This window comes from Dromiciops gliroides, chromosome 3 (genome assembly GCF_019393635.1).
Source record: "Dromiciops gliroides isolate mDroGli1 chromosome 3, mDroGli1.pri, whole genome shotgun sequence".
NCBI lineage: Eukaryota > Metazoa > Chordata > Mammalia > Microbiotheria > Microbiotheriidae > Dromiciops > Dromiciops gliroides.
In genome coordinates, this window is record NC_057863.1 from 95,927,808 (window position 1) to 95,951,564 (window position 23,757).

General features: G+C 38.2%; 1 protein-coding gene across 5 annotated transcripts in view; it reads left to right on the forward strand.

Annotated features, from left to right (window-relative positions):
* ELF1 (E74 like ETS transcription factor 1) overlaps positions 1-23,447 on the forward strand; it is a 120,415-nt gene extending 96,968 nt beyond the window's left edge. For 4 of the 5 annotated variants that reach the window (XM_043997883.1, XM_043997885.1, XM_043997884.1 and 1 more), the window contains exons 4-10: positions 1,671-1,842; positions 2,089-2,196; positions 3,129-3,293; positions 11,508-11,591; positions 12,669-12,861; positions 14,664-15,134; positions 20,735-23,447. In XM_043997883.1, the coding sequence (XP_043853818.1) occupies positions 1,671-1,842; positions 2,089-2,196; positions 3,129-3,293; positions 11,508-11,591; positions 12,669-12,861; positions 14,664-15,134; positions 20,735-21,365 (1,824 nt within the window). In that variant the 3' untranslated portion in view covers positions 21,366-23,447. The remainder of the gene's footprint in view (positions 1-1,670; positions 1,843-2,088; positions 2,197-3,128; positions 3,294-11,507; positions 11,592-12,668; positions 12,862-14,663; positions 15,135-20,734) is intronic. The other variant, XM_043997887.1, reaches the window with a different exon arrangement.
* The last annotated feature ends 310 nt before the right edge of the window (positions 23,448-23,757 follow it).

Consider the following 23,757-nt stretch of genomic DNA (forward strand, 5'->3'; position numbering starts at 1 on the left):
GTGAGTTCCCTAGGTCAGTAGTAAGTCTGGACCAATACCCCTTTCCCACTTTGGTTATCTTTATCATGACCTCATTCTTAATTTAGCTTTCCATACTGTGCCATACCTTTGTATTCTTTCTTTATTGTCTCCACTTGATTCCATCTTTTAATCTTCTTTTAAAAATCTAAATTGGGGGGGCAGCTAGGTGGTGCAGTACATAAAGCACCGGCCCTGGATTCAGGAGTACCTGAGTTCAAATCCAGCCTCAGACACTTGACACATACTAGCTGTGTGACCCTGGGCAAGTCACTTAACCCCAATTGCCTCACTTTAAAAAAGAAATCTAAATTGGTCTTTTGGTTGCCTGTATATTCATATAGGTCTCTTGACCTTTGAGCTTCCTCTTGGAGTATTTTTTAAAAACTTTCTCTTTGGGTCTTCAGAATTTCATTACTGAGTCCTTTGCATCTTTTCTGTGCTCTTGTCCTTTGAAGCCTTTGGAATCCCAGTGTCTAGGAAACATATCAGACTAACTTAGCATTCCTGTCTCTGTTATAGATTCTAAGATGGAATCTTCTTTTCCTCTCAAGGTTCCTATGATTTCTACCTTAGCAACTGGTTCCTCCAAATTGGTGAAGATCTGTTTTAGAATATAACTTCCCTTCTTTGTCCCCTTTACCTTTTGAAGGATGAAAATTTAATTAAAGCAAGCCAAGATATTAGCTGCTTACCTTTTGGTGACTAAGAAGAGTGCTCCAGAAGGTGTCTGGATAATTGAGGCTCTCTCTCTCTCTACTTCTCCTATTGGGAGGGTGGTTGTGAGAATCAAATGAAATATTAGATACTTTGCAAACAATCAAGTTAGTAGTTTTTATTATTACTCTCATTTTTATATTTCACTATATCATGACCTTTTGTTGGGTTTGTGACATATTTCCTAAATGCATGTATTTCCATTTTCCGTTCAGGTGCTTTTAATAGTATACTTTGATGACAATAGAATTTGTATTTCTACTTCAGTTAATCTTTACCCAGAAGCTTTGCCACCTTCCCAGATCTCACCCAAATCTCCCCTTCTTGCCAATGTACCTCTTCTTCCCTTTTCCATTCTTCCATACCCATACTGAGTGGAAGGAGCTCAGAGGGTCTGCTCAACACCAACCCCTCCCCTCACTTGGACGGGGCAGATAGCAATTGCTGACATTGTTTCAGTGAACAGGGAATTGTCACTTCAAGGAATATTGAGGACCACCCTGCTACCACTGCTCTTTGTGGACCACTAGGTCAAATAGAGTGTAAATTTCTTGTGTTCTTGTGTTTTTTTGTTTGTTTGTTTTGTTTGTTTGTTTTGGTGGGGCAATGAGGGTTAAGTGACTTTCCCAGGGTCACATAGCTAGTAAGTGTCAAGTGTCTGAGGCCGGATTTGAACTCAGGTCCTCCTGACTCTAGGGCTGGTGCTCTACCACCTAGTTGTCCCATGCCCTGTGCCACCTAACTGCCCCAATCCCCCTTAATTGTAGGGCCTTTTCTGTGTCAATTATTTCCTATTTATCCTGTGTGTCATGTGTTTATAGTTATTTGGATATTGTACTGCCCCTTAAAATATTCTTTTAAATTTTATTCAGTAACATTAGAATGAATGATTGTTGATCCTTATTTGCTAAAAGAATTCTTCTTTTCTGTCCCAGCTGGGTGATCCTGCTATATTCCCAGCTGTCATCGTGGAGCATGTTCCTGGCGCAGATATCCTCAACGGGTATGCTGGTTTAGCCTGCGTGGATGAGCCTAGTGACATGATAACGGAGAGTTCATTGGATGTTGCTGAAGAAGAAATTATTGATGATGACATCACTCTTACAGGTGGGTGGCCATACTGTGGTTTCAGAAGGGTGGTGGGTTCCATGTTTGTGAGGTGTGATTGCCAAAGCTTGGAGACCATTGGGGCAGATGTATAATTACAACATAGACTTAAAAATTAACTATTAGCTAAATGGGAATAAATTAGATTCCTTTATAGAAATTCAGTAGTATATGGGATCTTATACAATCGCATAAGGTAAAATGGTATGAAGCCAGTTTCACTTCGCTTCTTTATCTGTCTTATAGTTGAAGCTTCCTGCCATAATGGAGATGAAACGATTGAAACCATTGAAGCTGCTGAGGCCCTCCTCAATATGGACTCCCCAGGCCCAATGCTGGATGAAAAAAGAATGTGTAAGTTTTTAGGTCATATGACAGTTTTACATGTAGGTGAATTACATCCTTAGTAAAAAGGATTTGTCTCTAGGAGAATTTCAAGTCACTTGAGCGCATTCACTTAGATTCTCACTTAGCATATTATCTTCCCTACACATATTATACATGTGCTTGATAAATACCTGTTTTATGTTTAAATAGGAGCAGAAATGGTCATTGTTTGGTTAATTGCTTATCCCTGCTTCCCGTTCTCCTCTAAATATATCTTGTCTTTGGTGACACTTTGTTCTAACACAGTTTTAATTCTGGTACCTCTTTTTGGTTTTTTTTTTGTTTTTTTGTTTTTTTTTTTTTTTTAGTGAGGCAATTGGGGTTAAGTGACTTGCCCAGGGTCACACAGCTAGTAAGTGTTAAGTGTCTGAGGCCGGATTTGAACTCAGGTCCTCCTGAATCCAGGGCCGGTGCTCTATCCACTGTGCCATCTAGCTGCCCCTTGGTACCTCTTTTTAACATATCATAATAAATTTATCTTGGACAGTGTTTTGCATGTACAGTGTTTGCTTTTTGTTTGAGGTAGGTGTATTGTAATTTTTGAAATAAGGGCTCCAATATGAAAATGGCAGAGAATTTCTATTTTATACAAATTTTTAAAAATGTATGTTTATGTGGGCATGATTCTTGTAGGGTTAGTAGCAATTTGTATAAAAAGCTATCTATATGTAAGTGAAAATATATCCAAATTCTGCTCATAACATTCTATTTTCACTTTTAATTTTGCCATGCTTTGTTTTTTATATTCTTGAATCTTTCCTGCAAGGATGTTAATTAAGCTTGGAAAGTTAAGTTGGTAACTGTAGCTTTCTTAGTTAACCTAGCTAGTTTTTCCTATGGAAATAAAAATTATTAGCTTTTACTTTTTCTAAAGGTAATCATAACTTTGTTTCCCATAGCTAATATATTTGCTTCATCTGAAGATGAGATTGTTGTTGCACCCATTACCCATGTATCGGTTACATTGGATGGCATTTCTGAAGTGATGGAAGCACATCAAATTCCTGATACATTTGTAGAATCCCCAGAAACTACAGTACCAGAACAACCTAAGAGAAAGAAAGGTGAGGCTAAATCATTTTGACAAATTGTTTTCATTTTGGTGTTGTAGACTTCATTACTTAACTGCAAACTCTTCCTTACATAAGCTCAGAAGTCAAATTCCAGAAACTAAAAGAAATGGTTTTTTTTTTTTTTTTTTGGTGGGGCAGTGCGGGTTAAGTGACTTGCCCAGGGTCACACAGCTAATAAATGTCAAGTGTCAAATGTCTGAGGCCGTATTTGAACTCGGGTTGTCCTGAATCCAGGGCCAGTGCTTTATCCACTGTACCACCTAGCTGGCCCCAAGAAATGTGAGTTTAAAAATTCCTTTTATTCATTAGTCTTGTGGTGATATAAACATGTTAGGGTTACTCAATTCATATAATAACCCAGCGCTTTCACTTCTTCTTTTCTTAGTCTTTTCTCAGATAGGCTAGAGAGACAATTGATTATTGTCTTTGCCTTTCTTTCTTGGAAGTGGCCTTACCTAACTTCTTTTATTACAATGATTTTCATTCTTATTTTCTTGAGGTTTTCTCATAGGAGAATGATGATCAGACTTTGTAATGCATTTTCTGCCTCTCTAGCTCATATTTTTATTGATTTTAAAATATATGTTAGCATAAAATATATTTAAGGTTTCTTATATTAAGAGTGTCTAATTGTTTTTGTTTTGTTTTGTTTTTTTAAGTGAGGCAATTGGGGTTAAGTGACTTGCCCAGGGTCACACAGCTAGTAAGTGTTAGGTGTCTAAGGCCGGATTTGAACTCAGGTACTCCTGACTCCAGGGCTGGTGCTCTATCCACTGCGCCACCTAGCTGCCCCAAGAGTGTCTAATTGTAAATTGAAATTTATAATCCCATCATTTCAAGCTTTGTACTGATGGCGCATCTTAATTTTTAAAAAACAAACTAAATAAATTATTAAAAATGCTTCTCAGTAAGTGAAAAAAATTTTAAATCAAAGTTTCAATGTGAGAATTATAACTATGCTCTTTACCATATGGAAAATTAGAGTATTTTTTTTTCACTCAGTGGACCTGCTTCAGCCTTGCCTTTTGCTAGTTGAGGCATGCTGTGAAATAAGATTTTGCATGCCAACAGCAATTTTTTTTCCCCAAAAGCACACCACAGGTTAAAGTCATACCAAGGTGTATTGAGTAGGCTTTTCCCATAATTTATTAAGTCACACTAAAATCTTACTGAGGGTGGAGATGACTACCTTCATTTAAAGTTGTACCTGAGCAGTTGAATGGCAAACTTAATCAAATCTTTTAAAAGAAAAGGAAAAGTATGTTAGTTTTTACTGGAATTATGACCAATAACACATGAACCATAAGCATATTGATTTATAACATAAACTTACTATTTAATTTACATAAAGAAAAACTGAAAGATTGGGTAGAGGTATGCTACTTTTGTTCTTTGTTTTTTAAAGAAAACCTTGTAAGATACATCTTCTTTGTGTAATAAATAAGGCAGCAGAGAAGGATTGCTCAGTTAGCTTTTTCTGAGATAGTGCTATCAAGTTTGTTCTTCCTTAATGATAGCAAAGATTCTTTTGAAATAGTGCTTGTGGTTTTCCAAATATTCCATTATTGCATACTCTTTGTAGGTGATGCCTTTTATTGGCATCTGTGTAAGAGAATCCTGGAGGTTCACCAGTCTTTCATCAACAGATTCCACTCTATTCTGCTCCTTGCCTCTTCTTCCAACCCCTAACCCTAACCCTTTTTGGTGGAGCAATGAGGGTTGTGACTTGCCCAGGACCCCCCAGCTAGTAAGTGTCAAGTGTCTGAGGTCGAATTAGAACTCGGGTCCTGCTGATTCCAAGGCCAGTGCTTTTATCCGTTGCACCACCTGGCTACCCCTCAAGTCTTCTTGATCCCAAGCCTAGCACTCATTCAACTACATCATGCTTGCCTAAAAACCCAAATTTTCAAGCTATCACAGTGACAATGGAAGTGTTCTCTTTCTTTTCTCATTAATAATCACTGTTCTCTTTTATATTAGAAAATGATTGTCATATCTTATTGTTTATTTCTAAAATTATAGAGGCAATGGGGTGGAATCAAAATGGTAGAATGATAGTTGGCATTTTTGCCTAGCTTTCCCAACATACTGCCTCATAAAAAAATTAGAAAACGTGCCAGACTGAACTGATTAGTAAAGCCAAGAATAATCCAGGGAATAATTTTTTCCAAACTCAGGGCAGCTTAGAAAGATAGAGAAGTATGTTGGGGTCAGGGTTGGCCAGGAGTGCAGTGTGGTGGTAGCGATAATGGTGGGAACAGCAGCAAGATAGGAGCAAGCACTCGGATAGAGTCCCCAGGGAACCCTTGAACTAGTGCTGGGAGCAGGAACAGGTACCATCTGTTGCTCTGTCACCCATCACCCACTTCTAGGTCAACAATCCAGCATAGAGAGGGGTGTAGGGCCCTAGCCGAGTACTGAGCACAAAACAAGTTCCATCAATGTAACTGTTTGGTTCTGATCCCAGGAGCAGAGCAGTGCCTTGCTTCTAGCTTTTCGTGCAGCAGAAAGCATGCACTGTAATAACCATGGGCAAGAGACCAAAGGGAAGTAAGCAGTCCAATTGCTCTCAATCTGCAGAACCTTCCTTAGGGCCAGTAGTGACTGAGTCCAGCAATATTCTACTCAGTCACACACAGTCAACAGACTCAGACTTGGGTAAGGACCTAGCAGGACTTTCCTGGGATCTCACCACTTGGTAAGTAACAAAAAATGCATAGGTCTTTAGACTGAATTGTGAAAGTTGCAGAAGCTTAGACCAGAGAACACTTCTTTTCTCTGCCCTCGCCTCCTCCCCACATAGAGCCCATCTAAAATATAAAGTCCAAAGTCAAGAAGTGGGCTGGGAGGATGAGCAAACAAAAAAACCCCGACAACACAAAACAAAACCTGGCTATAAAGAGTTACTGTAGTGACAGAGGAAGCCCAGAATACAGATCCAGAGAAAAAGAGAATGACTCCAGAACATCTATAAGCAAAGCCTCAAAGAAAAAAAGGCAGATTTGATATAAGCTCAACAAGAATTTTAATTCAAGAACGAAAGCAACAGATTAAAAAAAAAGAGCCAAAAATGATTTAAAAAAACAAAAGTAGGGGCAGCTCAGTGGATAGATCCCTGGTCCTGGATTCAGGAAGACCTGAGTTCCAAATCCAGCCTCAGACACTTGACACTTACTAGCTGTGTAACCCTGGGCAAGTCACTTAACCCTCAGTGCCTCGGCCCCCCCCCCCCTCCCAAAGTAGTAGAGGAAAAAATAAGAAAATATTAAATATCTGATAGAATAATGGAGGGGCAGCTAGGTGGTGCAGTGGATAGAGCACCAGCCCTGGGATTCAGGAGGACCTGAGTTCAAATCTGGCCTCAGACACTTAACACTTATTAGCTGTGTGACCCTGGGCAAGTCACTTAACCCCAATTGCCTCACCAAAAACAAAAAAAGAATAATGGAACTATCAGTCTTTGTATAGTCTTCAAAATCTGAACTGTACAAACATGTCACATCTTTCTTCTTAAACAATACCAGGATTATTTAAACTGTTACCTTTAAATTATGACTGTACACGGTGATATGTACCCAATGTACCTTTTTTGCCTTGTTTACTTAGTGATGTTTAAGTGTTGAAGTTAATTCTTGGTTTCATTACCGTGAAACTTTCCCTATATTTCTGTCAGGTTTACTATGCAGTCACTTTACTGGGGCATCTAAGGAAAAGAGAAGAGATAGAAAGGAACTTCTCAGATGAAGTCAGGTAGATGATATAGGGGAGGAAAGCTACTACTATCTGTTCCTTATTTCATCCAATTAATATCCTTCTCTACTCCCAGGAAGTCAGCCAGATTTCTCACTGGCAAGAGGCTTATGCCCCAGAACCAGAGAAATTGACTCACAAGGTTATTTTAGGTCCCTGGAGCAGCAAAATGAGCTTGGGGTTTTTCTTCCACTTGAGCTCTTGGTAGCTCTCTTGAGGTTCCTTGAAAAAGATTTCTCTGATCTCTGGCAGGATGGGAAGTATTCAAACAGAAGTTGGAGGATCCTTTGTCGGGGTGGTTGTAGCAAGGACTCTTCGGGTAGTGGTTGAGCTAGGTGATCTCTCAGGCCCCTTCCATCTGCGGATTCTCTGATTCTAAGTAAAATTGTGAAGTGGGTAAAGCATATTTTTGTCTCTACTTAATGATGTATATTCAAGGTATATCCTCTAAAGGCTAATTAATGCCTCTTGGGTGCTGTCTGGAATTTAGGTAGCTGACATGTGGACCTACAAAAGTCCAGCAATTTGATTTTTCCTCAGGAGTGGCTAGTTGAGGCTTAATATTTATTTAGTATTTGTTCAATCTGTATTACTTTCTTATTAAAAATATTTCATTAAAATAAATCTAATTATTTAATTTGTTTATTATGATTACAATATAGAGCCCGAGAAAATGAATAGCAGAATTGCTATTCTGACTAGACCTAGCTGTTATCAGTCCCTATTTGTAACCAAATCTTCGCTTTTTTTTCTGCCTGTTCTTTGGAAACTTCTACTTTCTCTCACCAACAACGCTCTTAGACTTTATAAAGGCTGGCCCAGCTCTCGTCGTTTGTAGTTTTGCTACTCAGACATTAAAAGCCCTTACAGCATTTCTTTTTTCTGCCTGAATTGGATTCTTTGCTCACACATCCTCACTGTGCTTGGCTTTTACTAATGAGTTTCTCAGTGTTACTCTCTGCTGTGTGCCCAGTCATAAAGGCATTGAAAAATGAAGAGCTGTTTGGTTTAGTTCCAGTGCATGCAGCTTTCATTACTGTTTTGTCTTCCAGTCAGGACAGAATTTGCCTTGTCTTCCTTGGGCATCCTTGCTCCTGTGAGGCTGCTCATGGAAGCTTAGGCCTCATGGATGAGCAACTCTCCTTGGACACTCTTAGCTCTTCGAGTTCCCTCATTGTTACATTTGATTTGCTATTGAAACAACTTTGGTCTTTTAAGGAGTCAATTGATTTCTCTGTGCCCTCCCCACTTTCCCCTCCTCCCTGAAATTTCTTTTTTTTGGGGGGGGGCTTTCAGGTAGGTATTAATTATAATCTGATTAACTCAACACCAATGTTTAAATCATTATTTTCTTTCTCTTTTCCCACCACTCACCCCAAGAGAAAATAAACGAACTCTGCTGGGTGGTTGCATTTTTATACTGTAGTCTATGTTGTTGTTAACTTGTTTTTCATTTGTGGCCGATTGACTCTTCGTGACCCCATTCAAGTTCTCATTTGTGTTGTTGAGTCATTTTTAGTTGTGTCCAACTCATGACCCCATTTGGGATTTTCTTGGCAAAGATACTGAGTGGTTTGTCATTTCCTTCTCTAGTTTATTTTATGGATGAGAAAAAGCTAAAGGCAAATAGGGTGAAGTGACTTGTCTAGGGTCACACAGTTAGTAAGTATCTGAGGCCAGGTTTCAACTTCTACCCCATCATATTTGATAGATAGTCCAAAGGATTTAGAGTTAGAAAGAATTTTAGAGCTTATCTAGTCTAATCTCATTTTGTAGATAAGAAAACTTAAATACTGACTGTGTGACCTTGGACAATGACTAAGTGAATAGGGATTTAATGTACAGATCAATTTATTTTTATGTATCCTTCCTTAGTGTAATACCGACCTTATGGCTGGGTTAGTTGGCCTCTGACATCCTTCTAGCTCTAAACCTATGATCCTATGATCATATAGGATTGGTGATATTTTATTATTCAACTGGATTAAATAAATACTCTAAGGCAGGATTTGAACTGAGGCCCTTAGATTTTAGAGCTGATAGTATTTTTGGAGGGGGTGAGGCAATTGGGGTTAAGTGACTTGCCCAGGGTCACACAGCTGGTAAGTGTCAAGTGTTTGAGGTCGGATTTGAACTCATGTCCTCCTGACTCCAGGGCTGGTGCTCTATCCACTGTGACACCTAGCTCTCTCTCTCTCCCCCCCCCCCCTAGTTTTTTTTTGGGGGGTGGCGCAATTGGTTAAGTGACTTGCCTAGGGTCACACAGCTAGTAAGTGTTAAGTTTCTGAGACCGGATTTGAACTCAGGTCTACCTGACTCCAGGGTCGGAGGTCTATCCATTGCACCACCTAGCTGCCCCACAATAGTCTTTCTAATGTACCATTATTGATCCCTTCATCTGACTCTGGGAAAGGAAGTGAATTGGGGGGGGGCACTAGCCTTGATGCCTCAAAGAGGGTGGGAATAGGGGCTACCAGGTTTTATTTTTATTTTTGCCTTTTTGCCTACTGTACCAGTGTTGTTCCCAGGTTGCCTGAGGTGGAGCCACATTTTTGAAATAAGAGGTAGTATCTATTTACCCCATGGTGAGGCTATTTCCCAAATATTTAGATATTCTTAAAGCCTAGCATCTGTCATAGAACAAGTAAGTTGGAGATAGTGTTTGCTGAAAAATCTGAGGGACATCATTTCTTGTAGCTCCTTGTAAAGGAAAGATCTGGGAGTCTTCAGAAGGGCTAATAGAGATATTTTCTCTCATTTACCCTTCCCCCAACCTGGCTGACCCCAGAAACACTTTTGTTATCCTGGTTTCTACAACCCATATATGCTCCTTCCCCTGTCCTGCCCTCTACTCTTTTCTGTTACTTTGGTGATATGAATACTTACCTGTATTTGTCCAGATTATTGTACAGTTAGCACCAGATTTATTCCCTTGTAAAAACCTACCATAGTAGAAATATCTCAAAGTCCAGTCTTACTTTAGATGGGTCTTACCATACTCTTTAGAGGGAATATTCCTTCAGATTAAATATTTACTTATAGAAATCTAAGAACACACACACACACACACACACACACACACACACACACACTCGTGTGTGCACATATGTATGGGTGTATGCACACACACGTGTATGTATGCATGTATTGTATACATATACATATGTATATTGCAAGAAAACACCATCAACAGGTGCCTGAAACATAACTAGTTTACCAGCTACTAAAACAGTGCTTTTTTTCTTCTTTTTTTTTTTTTTTTAAAGTGAGGCAATTGGGGTTAAGTGACTTGCCCAGGGTCACACAGCTAGTAAGTGTTAAGTGTCTAAGGCCGGATTTGAACTCAGGTACTCCTGACTCCAGGGCCGGTGCTTTATCCACTGCGCCACCTAGCTGCCCCTAAAACAGTGCTTTTAATGTGCTGCAGATTTGTTTGTCAGGATACTCTACAAGTTGTTGCCTAGTGAATTAAAAGATGAGTGGAAGGGCAGCTAGGTGGCGCAGTGGATAGAGCACCAGCCCTGGAGTCAGGAGTACCTGAGTTCAAATCTGGCCTCAGACACTTAACACACACTTACTAGCTATGTGACCCTGATCAAGTCACTTAACCCCAGTTGCCTCACTTTAAAAAAAAAAAAAAGATGAGTGGAACAAAATGTGGATTGTTAAGTACATGTGGAAATGTTGGAAAGTGTCAGTCAGCAGTGGGTTTCTGAATTTCGACTAAATTGATGTAGATGATAGCATTCGGCACTTTTTAGGAAAGAGAAAATTGAAACTGAAATCTCACCCTGCCACTGAGGAACTCCCATAAGCAGTAGAAAAAATGAACTGGTATGTTGAAATCAGAGATTGGTTCAGTTTGAGTCCAGACTCGTCTAAGACTCAGAGAGACAGAAATAGTGTGTCAGGAAACTAGCACATCTGCTTTCTCATAGACAGTGCAGAACTCTGAGCATTGTTAAGTGTTCTGAAGTAAAAACATAAGTCTGACCAATTTTGCAGGAGATAAAATTGAGGTTGAGTAACTTTTGCCCTAAGATCATTCTGTTAGATCCTTTGCCTAGTTCAATAGCTGTTTCTACCCTGTAAAATGTTCTATCCATTCTTAAGTTCAGTTTTGTGAAACTGATTTTCTTTATAGTACATGAATATAATTTTTGGTTTCAAAAACACATGAACTATTTAGAAAGATGAGATGAAAATAAGCTGTCCTGGGGCAGCTAGGTGGTGCAGTGGATAGAGTACCAGCCCTGGAGTCAGGAAGACCTGAATTCAAATCCGGCCTCAGACACTTAACACTTACTAGCTGTGTGACCCTGGGCAAGTCACTTAACCCCAATTGCCACACCAAAAAATAAAAGGAAGGAAGGAAGAAAGAGAAAGAAAGAAAAGAAGCTGTCCTTTTTCTTGGAATTTTGAAGAGGAATTTATCTATAATTGGCTTGGTTTCAGGGAGAAAAACTAAACCACCTCGACCGGATTCCCCAGCTACTACACCAAATATATCTTTGAAGAAGAAAAACAAAGATGGGAAGGGTAAGTACTGCAAGTTACTTATAATATGTACTTGTCAAAAAGCATTCAGAATTGAAAAACTTTTGGGGTAACTAAGGACAAAGTCCCAACAGCTTTTCTGACATGCTGAAATGGATTTCACTACTACCACATGCTCATATAAGGTTGCTACTTTCCATCAAGGAAAACAAAAGCCAAAGAAATCTCTCTCTCTCTCTCTCTCTCTCTCTCTCTCTCTCTCTCTCTCTCTCTCTCTCTCTCTTTAAAATCAGAATAATCTGTTTTTCAGCCTAGTGAGGGGGCTTTTGGAAGAACTGTTCAACTAATTGCATTTTAAAATCAGAGGTGTTTTCTTATATATCACTATTGGTACTGCTTTGTGAAATATCTTTCCATCTGTCCATTTCTTTTTTTTTTTTTGGGGTTAAGTGACTTGTCCAGGGTCACACAGCTAGTAAGTGTTAAGTGTCTGAGGCCAGATTTGAACTCAGGTCCTCCTGACTCCAGGGCTGGTGCTCTATCCACTGCGCCACCTAGCTGCCCCCATCTGTCCATTTCTAATGTAGTAACAAATTTGAAGATGAGGCAGATTGTTAGGACTGGTCACACTAGTTAGGTTATAGCTGTAAGAGTAATTTCCATAGTTTCAATGTGAATATTTTCAACAATTTTTGTGTGCGTATGATACTAAAAGTAAAGTAAAATAAGCAAATAAAGTTATGTTCTGAGGTTATCACTCCAAGATTGAGCTCTTAAAATTCAACTATAAAGTATATTGGATACGAAGCAAATGTAGCCGTTGAGTCACTATTGAAAAGTCATCATATGGATGTAACTTTCAAGTGCAATTTGGTAAACTGACAGATTTTTTTTTGAGTTGGATGAGGCCTAGAAATTCCTTAGTCCGGTTCTATCTTTTAAACCGTTTGACCTAAGTCAAATGCCCAAGAAATACCGAACTGGGACTTGAATCCTAGACTGCTCTTTTTCTTAGTCTAATTTAAAAATACATATACCATTGTGTTTTTCTAAAAGATTTTTTTGGTTGATGCTAGCGGGGAAAGGGAGAAAAAAATTAAATACCTTTTTTTTTTCCAGGAAATACAATTTATCTTTGGGAGTTCTTATTAGCACTTCTTCAGGACAAGACCACTTGTCCCAAATACATCAAATGGACCCAGAGAGAGAAAGGAATTTTTAAACTAGTGGATTCTAAAGCTGTCTCTAAGTTATGGGGGAAACACAAAAACAAACCAGATATGAATTATGAAACTATGGGAAGAGCTCTCAGGTATGTAAAATTTTAACAGTTCCTTGTATCTGTTTATTGAATGCTGGAAATTGGTACATTTCCGAATAGTGAAGTGTTAATATTTTATTTTTAAGTAATAAAAATACTAACTGTAGAAAGCAGTATATCTTTAAATTTAAATACTAAGATTTTTTTCTGGGGAAAGGAAATGAGGCTTTTATAATAATACCCTATGAGATGGTGCACTTAATCAGTTTTATGTCCTAGTCCTGTTTTTCTCTTTAAAAACAGGAAATAATGTGCAAAGAAGTAAGTTGTGGTTGAGATTTTGTTTGTATAGGGGTCAGAATATTCTGAGCTGTGGTCCTCACAGGAATTATGAATCAACCGCAATGTTCTAAAATCTTGTACCATCAGCATAAATTACAAATGAAGTGGCATATAGAGTAAGATGTACTTACCTAGGGGTGATTTGATTTTCAAGTACAACATTTACATGCTTTATTCAAAAAAATGTATTAAATGGGAAATTGAATATTTTAGTTAATCACAATTTTTTAAAAATCAAAATTACTATCTTGCCACAGAAACTTACTTTTAGTTTCAGTGTCTTTGAAGTCAGATAATTTTGATTAGGATTACAGTGATTCTGTATTTGAAGGAGATAAAATGACAGTGGGTTATATTATTTTTTAGCCTTTTTAAACTAAATTAAAATGGTTACAAAGTTATTTTTTTGTTTGTTTTTTGTGGGGCAATGAGGGTTAAGTGACATGCCCAGGGCCACACAACTAGTGTCAAGTGTTTGAGGTCAAATTTGAACTTAGGTTCTCCTGAATCCAGGGCTGGTGCTCTATGCACTGCGCCATCTAGCTGCCCCCTGTTTTTTTTTTAAGATGTTTAGTTCACTTGAAAAACTTTGCATCACTTCTACTATACAATACTAAGTTTTATTATAACAGTTTGTTAAGTTAGTAATATCCTGATTTCTTACAAGACACTAAAATTCTTTGCATTTTCAGGGAGTTGATTTTTTTTTTTTTTAAGTGAGGCAATTGGGGTTAAGTGACTTGCCCAGGGTCACACAGCTAGTAAGTGTTAAGTGTCTGAGGCCGGATTTGAACTCAGGTACCCCTGACTCCAGGGCCGGTGCTCTATCCACTGTGCCATCTAGCTGTCCCGGAGTTGATTATCCTTTAATAAAACTAATGACAAACATGATAAATCACACTGCTTCCTCTATAGCTATATAATTATGAGTTTGAATAGGGAACATTTTTGAGCCTAAAAATGAATGAATGTTGTCACATTTCTTGGTTTACTTAACAATTGAATCTAGCCAGTTCTGCTAATAATGGAGCCAAGGGAAAGTTCAGAAAATCCAAATCTTACAGCATTTCGTGAGTGTGTGTGTGTGTGTGTGTGTGTGTGTGTGTGTGTGTTTCTTTCTGTATGAATCCTTATGTTTGTAGCTGCTAATCATCATCAGGTTGACATTCTTGAGGTTATCCTTTTTTTACCCCAGTCTTTTGGAACTTATTAAAAACTATGAGATACGGAAATGCAGGGCACCATGGAGGTGGAGAGGTGTGAAACTGAGCATTGATATAATTGACAGCTTGGATTTATTCCCTCAATCAGGAATCAATTTTTGGTTGGTAGTCATTTCTCTATGCATGTAGACAGAGAAATAATGTCTTTGTAATTATGATAATGGCCCTAATTAACACAAGTTCTTCTGATATTCCCAGAATGCAATTTACTTTTTAAAAAACTGTGGTGAAATTCTTGTGTGAATAATAACTCTTTACTAAATCAGACTTGTCTATGTGTTGAAATAGGTACTATTACCAAAGGGGTATTTTGGCCAAAGTGGAAGGTCAGCGTTTGGTCTATCAATTTAAAGAAATGCCAAAAGACCTTATTTACATCGATGATGAAGATCCAAGTTCCAGCCTAGAATCTTCAGATCCATCGTTGTTATCTTCGACAACCACTTCTAGTAGAAACCAACCCAGCAAATCCAGAGTGTCTTCAAATCCAGGTATAAAGGGAGGATCCACCACTGTTCTGAAACCAGGGAATTCTAAATCTGCAAAACCCAAAGAGCCTGGGGAAGCCACACAGACACAGCTGTCTGGTCTGTCACCTGAGATCGTGAGGACAGTTCAGTCGTCACAGTCTCCACATCCCGTCCGTCTCTTTCGGACTGTTCACCTTATGCAGCCGATACAAGCCGTTCCAGAAGGGCAAGGAGCTGTAACCAGTCCTGTGCAAGATGAAACATTAAATTCTTCTCTTCAAAATATTAGGTAATAGTCTACTATTAAGTAACCTATTAGGCCTTATTTTTACATGTAAGGTCTATATTCTGAAATGAAAGTTATCTAGATCGTTTATCATGGTTCGGCCTAGCCTCACTTGCCTGAAGGTGGGAGCGAAGGGCATAGGCTAGCCAGGTATTTGGTACTTGTGGTAGGTACAATATCCTAATCTCCCATAATTACATGATTTCCATTTTTCCTTTGTTGTTTTACCTGTCTTTAGTATAGCTTTACGTAGCTGAATCACACCAGACTAGGTAGGATGCACATACATAAAAGCCCATATACAAAGCTTGGGCGCTTTCCTCTGTAACAGATTGAACTGGTGATGATCAAGCAAAACAGGCAGTCATAACTTTTTAGGCAGCTAGGTGGCTCTGTGGATAAAGTGCTGTGCCTGGAATCAGGAGCCTCAGACACTTATCAGCTGTGTGACCCTGGGCAAGTCACTTCACCCTGTTTGCTTCAGTTTCCTTATCTGTAAAATGAGCTGGAGAAGGAAATAGCAAACCACTCCAGTATCTTTGCCAAGAAAACCTGAAATGGGGTCACAAAGAGACATTCCCTACCCTCCTCCAAAAAAAAAAAAAAAGGCTGAATAACGACATGACTTTATAGTTATCCTTATTGAGAGCCTTTCCATTTATATTTAATCCCAAAATGATATTCTTTCTTGGTGGAGAGAGATCATCATGGCACTTCTAAACAGTCCAGATAAAGTAGATGGTCATATAGCTAGGGACTGGTGACTAAGGTTGCATTATATTCCATTTGTTTAAAGAGGATCTTTAGTAACTCTTAGGGGTTGAAAGAAAAAAAAATTTTTAAATATCTAAAAAATTTATCTCCCCGTCCCAGATAAGATATGCCCAGCTCAGTGGCAAAAAGCTCATCTATCTCTTTGGACTAACCTTTTGTATAAATAAGGGAAGCAATGTTTCCTAATAGATTTGGGGAATGAAAAGAAAGGAAAATGACAAGGCAACTGGATCTTTCACAATGTGGTTTTGTGATTTTGTTTGAACTATTTGTCGATTTCCAGGGTATCAACTGTGTGTGTCCAAAGATCACCATTTCTAGTGAAATGTAGATGTTTGTGGATTGTTATACACTAGTTTGGCAATGAAAAGATTACTTTAGATTCCAATACTCATATGTTCCAGGGCATTTCAGTGTATACATGTTAGATCTGTAGAATCAGCATTTGATTTAAACTGATTTCAGGTGTGGAATTGAGGGCACATGACAATTTGAAGCTAGTGTCCAAATTTAATTTCATCTTATGGGATTCTAAGTCAGAGTCTATACAAGAAACAACTTTTAGACTCGTTTTAACAAATTTTTTTTGAGCAAGGATACGTTGTGTTGTCTCCATGATAGAACAAGAATTCTTGCCAGTAGTTGTTTGATTTTTGTGTTTTTATACACGATACCTAACTTAGTGCCTGCTACATAGTATACATTTAATAAATGCTTGTTGATTGGCTTATTAAAAAATGAGATGATATAATTAAAAGACTAAAACAAATTTTAACCTCATTTTGAATGCTAAACTTTTGAACACTGGATACTGGGGAACTAACTTAATTCTTTGACTTAGAAGAAGGGAAGGGGGAAAGTCAATCCTTTAGTTGGACAGAAATGAAAACTGTTATTTATGGAGTAGTCATCTGTCATTTCCCTTCCTTTCATTTTTGGAGGTTCTCTCTCTCTCTCCTCCTCCTTCCCCCCCCCCCTTCTTGTAAAAGGAGTTGCTGGTTTTCTTGGGAATTGATTGAATGGTGAGTGAGTGGAGAGAGAGAGAGAGAGAGAGAGAGAGAGAGAGAGAGAGAGAGAGTGTGTGTGTGTGTGTGTGTGTGTGTGTGTGTGTGTGTGTGTGTGTGTGTGTGCGCGCGCGCACTTGCGCGCACACTGTTCTCTCCCCATTACCTCTTGACATTCTGAACCTTTGGGAATGTTTGTGCTTCTTGGGGATATAGTGGCCCCAGCTAGTCACTTCCGTTTCTCTTTCTTCAGTTCTCCTTGTGAGCATAATAAAAATATTTCTTCCTAGACGTTGAGAATAAATTCTGGTTTTGAAAGAGATGATTAAGTTGTAGAGTGTAATATCACACTGGGTATGATAGTAAAATTCTGTACCAGAAGTCAAAATTAACATAATTGTCATATTGGGTGATACTCAGTCTGACAAAAACTCCCTAGAATATCAACTTCAAATGTGAGGAATGTCCCCAAAATATTTGTTTCTCCAATCCATTATGGATCTGTCATCCATTAATTATCTCATCTTATTTTAAGGTGTATTTATGATTTTAGCTATTTAAGGTCATGAATGCTGAAATTCCTGTTTGCTTATATGAAGCAGTATTTTCTTTTACTTAAAATTTATCTTAAGTTTCAAAGATATTCTTCTTGTTCTAATAAATTATAACTTGAAACTTAGTTGATCATTTTTATTGTTTTCTTTTGGATAGTTGCATATGGTTTTATTATACCATTCTAGAAGTAGATTATTATTATTAGATTAGATATGTTATTTTAAGAATAGTAGTACTAGTAGGCTTCTGCCAGTTGCGGACTACCATGGATCATCGCCTTGAAGAGCCACAGGCCACAGTGTAGCTGTGCAGTCCTATACGGGAACCGCAGCTCCTGTGGCAACGAGGGTATCCGAAAACTGCATTCTCTGTTGCCTGTCGGTTCTCTGAGAATCAAGTTCTTAGTACCAGCAGTTTGTTTCTTCTTCTATTGAATTGAATTGTGTGTGTGTGTGTGTGTGTGTGTGTGTGTGTTTTGGTGGGGCAATGAAGGTTAAGTGACTTGCCCAGGGTCACACAGCTAGTGGCAAGTGTGAGGCTGAATTTGAACTCAGGTCCTCCTGAATCCAGGGCTGGTGCTTTATCCACTGCACCACCTAGCTACCCCCTTCTTACTGAATTCTGGAATCATCCCTTGATCTCCATATTCTCTATCCATCTTAAAATGTTCCAATAGTTTATGTGAAAAGCTCAAGAGAACCAGCAGAAAATAGTGATTGTGATTGTGGCAGCCCAGTAAGAGAAAGCCCTCCAACAGCTTCACTAGCTCATGGTTCATGCTTGATTGCTACCAAAAAGGTAACCTGGGATTCCCCCCACCATTTTCATTTGGTTCAGTTTGCCCAGTCATTTCAAGTTCAACAACTCTGACTACAACTAATGAAATCCCAGGATACTCTTTATAGTTTCATCTCAGCTATCTGAAACAGATAGGGGCGAGGAGGAGGTAGAGTAGAGGGAGGCTGGGTTTGACCTCTATGTTTGCCACTTACTCCTACAACCAAACCACTTAATGTCTTTGAACCTGTTTCCATCTATAAAATGGGCATAATATTACCTGTACTACATAACTTCCTAGGTTGTTGTGAAGAAATAACTGTAAACTTAGAGGTACAATGGAAATGTGAGGCTTTTTGTGATTGAGGAGGAAGTAAATGGGTGGGTTAGGAAGAAGAACAATCAGGTATAGATTGCTTTTAAAAATGCTATATGGGGGCAGCTAGGTGGTGCAGTGGATAAAGCACCAGCCCTGGATTCAGGAGGACCTGAGTTCAAATGTGATGTCAGACACTTAACACTTATTAGCTGTGTGACCTTAGGCAAGTCACTTAACTCCAGTTGCCTCACCAAAAAAAAAATGCTATATACATTTTTATGATAACTACTTTCCAATCGGTTGTTCCCTGTAGTTTTTTTTTTTCTTCCTTCCTGTTTCTCCCCTTCTCACCCCCAGCCTAGTTAAGGAAGTGGACAAAATTCTCTACTTGTGCTCCACCACTCTTCAGAGTAGAGGAAAAGATGTTCTCCCATTCATCGTTTAGAATGCACATTGATCGTTTTATGTGATCTGAATTGTTTTGTATTTTAGTGTTTATCCTCATTTATTTGTAGTTATTATTAGTTATTGTGAGTATATTCTCCTAGGTTTGTTTCTTTTTCTTTTTTTGTTCATACAAATCTCATGTTTTCTCTGAATTCCTCATATTGGTCATTCTTCAGGGCATAGTGTTTTATATTCATTTCTTATAATTTGTTCACTTGTTTTTTGGGTCCTGACTGATGATCCTGACTGATTTCCCTGGGGTCACATAGCTAATAAAGATCTGAGGCCATATTTGAACTCAGGAAGATAATTCTTCCTGAGTTCAAATCTGTTACTCCATCCACTGTACCACCTAGCTACCCCATTCCCTAATGGATTGGCATGAAACTTGAAACTGCAATTGTGAAAAACATTTCTGTGAAGTGAAGTGCCACATTACCTATGGATACTCCTTTCTTTTCTGCTTCTGTCATATATGATAGCTAATACCTGTAATTTCTGAAAATTTGAAATTTACACTATATCCATATTGACAAAACTTGTAGTCTTATTAATGTAATTTAATATATTTGTGTTGTTTTGTTTTTATGAGGCAATGAGTGACTTGCCCAGAATCACACAGTTAGTAAGTGTCAAGTGTCTGAGGCTGGATTAGAACTCAGGTCCTCCTGAATCCAGGGCCTGTGCTTTAACCAGGGCACTGTGTCACCTAGCTGCCCTCTAATATATTTATTTATAAGAGTAGCTTAGCTGTTAACTATTTGAATTAACAACTGTATTATCTTCATAAGTGGCTAATTTAGAATAAGATGTTGTCTTTGCAAATTACTTACATCCAATTTAATGGTGTTTAGGGGGAGCCCAGTTGAGTTTCAGATTATCAGCTTCATCTGCTGCATTTGTATGTTACATTATACAATGCCAGTTTCACAATCTTAATTCTTTACAATTATGATCTTGTGAATAATACTGTTATTAGTTATTTGTTAGTAAAGGCTTTTTGATTCATTCAGTGACCCTCTACAGAGGAGAAGAGAAGGTGGGATTGTAGTGCATTTCAGTAATGGAGGTTAGCCAGTGAATAGGCATAGAATGGAGACATGGAATCTTTTTTTCCCGTGAGCAATAGCAAAGAGGCAGGTTGTGTCACTTGTATCAGAGTGTATGAGCTGGTTGGTAAGGTGTAAGAAGACTAGAAATGTAGGAAGGGACTGTGAAGGACTTTAAATGCTAAACAAGACTTGAATGATCTGAGAGGTAATTGGAGTTTACTGAAGTGGGTGTGGGGTGGGAAGGTAACCCCACAGTTGAGTGGAGATTGGATTCCAGAGGGGAGAAAATTCAGGAAGGGAGACCCAACCAGAAAACTTTGTACAATAGTCCAGGCATAAGAGAATGAGGATCCACAGCCTAAAATGATGAGGATCCACATGTAGCTATGTGAATGGAAAGGAGAATAACAAAGAAATTTAGGAATTATTAAGTGGAAAAAAATGATTTTAATGAGAACAGTTACCACTGAAGTTTTCTATATTTTATAGTCCTAATGGGTGTCTCCCTCAGTGTTCACACGGGGGTGTGGGGCACATTGGTCATGCAACTTATTCCTGCCAAAGAATGACATTTTAAAAGAATCAGCCTCGTAATCACAATTTTTCATTTTAAAAGACATTAACTATGTATCTGGATAGGTTTTCATTTTTCTTTCTTCTGTTCTGGAATTTCAGTAGGACTCTGCAGACTCCAACCCAAGTTCCTGTAGTGGTTTCTCCTGGGAATCAGCAGTTGCATACCGTCACACTCCAGACCGTGCCACTCACCACAGTCATAACCAGCACAGATCCAGCATCAGGAACTGGGTCTCAGAAATTTATTTTACAAGCCATTCCATCATCCCAGCCTATGACTGTCCTGAAAGAAAATGTCATGCTGCAGTCCTCAAAGCCAGGCTCTCCGCCTTCATCCATTGTGTTCAGTCCTGCCCATGTACAACAGGTTCTTACCAGCAACGTGCAGACCATATGCAATGGGACAGTCAGTGTGACCTCCTCTCCGTCCTTTAGTGCTACTACTCCTGTGGTGACCTTTTCCCCTCAAAATTCACAGCTGGTTGCTCACCCACCAGGCACTGTGATCACTTCAGTAATCAAAGCACAGGACACAAAAGAAACTGTTATACAAGAAATGATGAGGCCGGAGGTCGAAGAAAATAACAGGATAGAAGACCTTGAACAACCAGAGCAGAATATTGAGCTGCAGTCACAGCCCATTGTGGTGATGGTGTCAAGTTCCAATGGATTCCCACCCCAGGTGGCTGTGAAAAGACAAAGTGAACAGTTGGAGCCCCATTCTTATTAATATACCAAAAGAGTTATGGATGATTTTTTTAAATTACTGCAACATTTTTTGGTTGTGTATAAAGATTTTGATATTGAAACAAATGTTACAGAGCCCTGTAATTTTGGCAATTATTAGTCATAACTTAGTTGTGCTTTTCTGTTAAATGTTAAAAACAAACAAACAAAAAAATGCCACACCTGCTCTAAGGACATATTTTAGAAATAAAGCATGAAGGAACATGCATTTTATATTATGAAGGCTTTCTTTTGAGATATTTGTCTCAATTGTTTTGGTAAATATATATTTTAAAATCCTCTTTCTGATCATACATTGATAGCTTTTCTGTTTCCAATGTAAATATATTAGTTTAAATGTAAGGCAACAGTGAGTTTATATAGAAACTTATGTTCATTCCACTAGCATAAAGCATAATGCTAGCAAGTAACAAGTGACTGATCTCATGATACATATTTTTCAAATTGACTTCAGTTGCCCATCTGCTTCCCATTGGCAACACTGTGAGCCACAAAGAACTGGTGAGCAGAATGTAAAATGTAAAGGGGAAAAAACTCACCAAACTCATTTGCAAGTAGTAGCAGTTGCAGGAGCAGCCCAGGGCTGTGCTGGAGTGGTTCAGTCAGGACTTTGAATCTGGACATCAATTTTCTATGTGACCTTGGGCACATCAATGAATCTTTCTGGGTTTCAGTTTCCTCACCTGGGGAATTAAGGCTTTGGCCGGTTTTCAAATGATGTAATTTCCACATTCCCTCTCATAGGACGAAAAATTGCTCTATCTTATTAACATTTTATCAAATTGAGCACTAGGTCTTTTTCTAGCTCTATGATATTCTGATTTCAGTAGTTTCATACTAAACATTTTTATTATATCATTTAAAACATCAAGTTATTGTAAATAAATTATACCTGAGGAAAAAACCAATGTAACAGTAGTTTTTGATCAGCATTTTTGCCAAATATATATGTTCTACATAGATACTTTGAAGATTCATTAACTCCTTAGACTACTGAGTGGCATTTAGTAAAATGATAGTCATGATTTACTAAATGATATATGCTAGTGGTCTGAATGAGCAGGGGATACCTTTCCTAAGTGCCTACTTAATTTCATTGAAAAATTTAATTCTTGTGGCCAGGGCCAATCTGGCTCACTTGTCAATGGTTTATAAAAATTTAACTTTTCTGTTTCTTATCTTTATGTAATGGGAATGGGGGGTGGGGTGGGAATTGTATACATATATATGTGTATATACACACATGTGCACATGCAGACACACATAAATTCATACATATCCAGGCTTTTGAAGATAGTGTTTTCCAACTGTAAATATTGTACATTTAATTTCACGAGAAAAAAATAAAAGTTTTCAGCAAATTTATTTCCTAGTATAGAGATTTTTATAGATGAAAAATCATTGTTTAGAGGCCTAATGTTATATGTATTCATATTATTACAGAGTGAATTTGTATTTAAAGACAAATTTAAAAATTTTGAAATTCCTAAATTTTTTGTATTTTAATTGGTTTATTATTGAATAAATCATGTGAAAGTTAAAGTATTTTTGTCTTTTTTTAGGGCAGGATATTTTAAAAAATTGTACATTGGAGGTTTCCAATATAAAATTTATACACAGTAAGCTATTAAGCAGATTATCTTGTTAATCATACCACTACGAATGATTACATATCTCTTACAGTGGTTCACAGTAGGTACTTTAATGATGCCAATCATTCTGGATAGTGAAATCCAGTTGTCATTGTAGTCTTCTCTTTAAAGCTATCTGTTTGCCAGGCTGCTCGCCTCTAAAACAATTTCCTTCATCATTTCTTTCAACAACATAGTATTCTATCACATTCATATACCATAACTTTTTATTTTTTTAGCAACTTCCCAATTGGAGATAGCCTCTCAGATTCCAAATCTTGGGCATCAAGATTAAAGTGTAGATTTTTTTGTTTGATGGTTGGTTTTATGTCAGAATTGTCTGATTAGCACTATGTTAAAAATCAAGCGTATTGGGGGCAGCTAGGTGGCGAAGTGGATAGAGCACTGGCCCTGGATTCAGGAGTACCTGAGTTCAAATCTGGCCTCAGACACTTAACACGTACTAGCTGTGTGACCCTGGGCAAGTCACTTAACCCCAATTGCCTCACCAAAAACAAAAAAACAAACAAACAAAAAATCAAGCATGTTAAAGAGCCATTAGAGACTGATTTGATAGCCAACCTGAGCATGCTACACGTCAAAATACTCAGCAGTTATAAAGGTTTAAGAACTCTTTGCTTGGAGCATCCTGCCTTGCTGTGGCAAAATGGGCATAAAATTGTGCGCTAGTGCTGTAAGCAAAGTAAACAGAGATCACCTCTCTGCTCCTTTGCCAGACAGGCA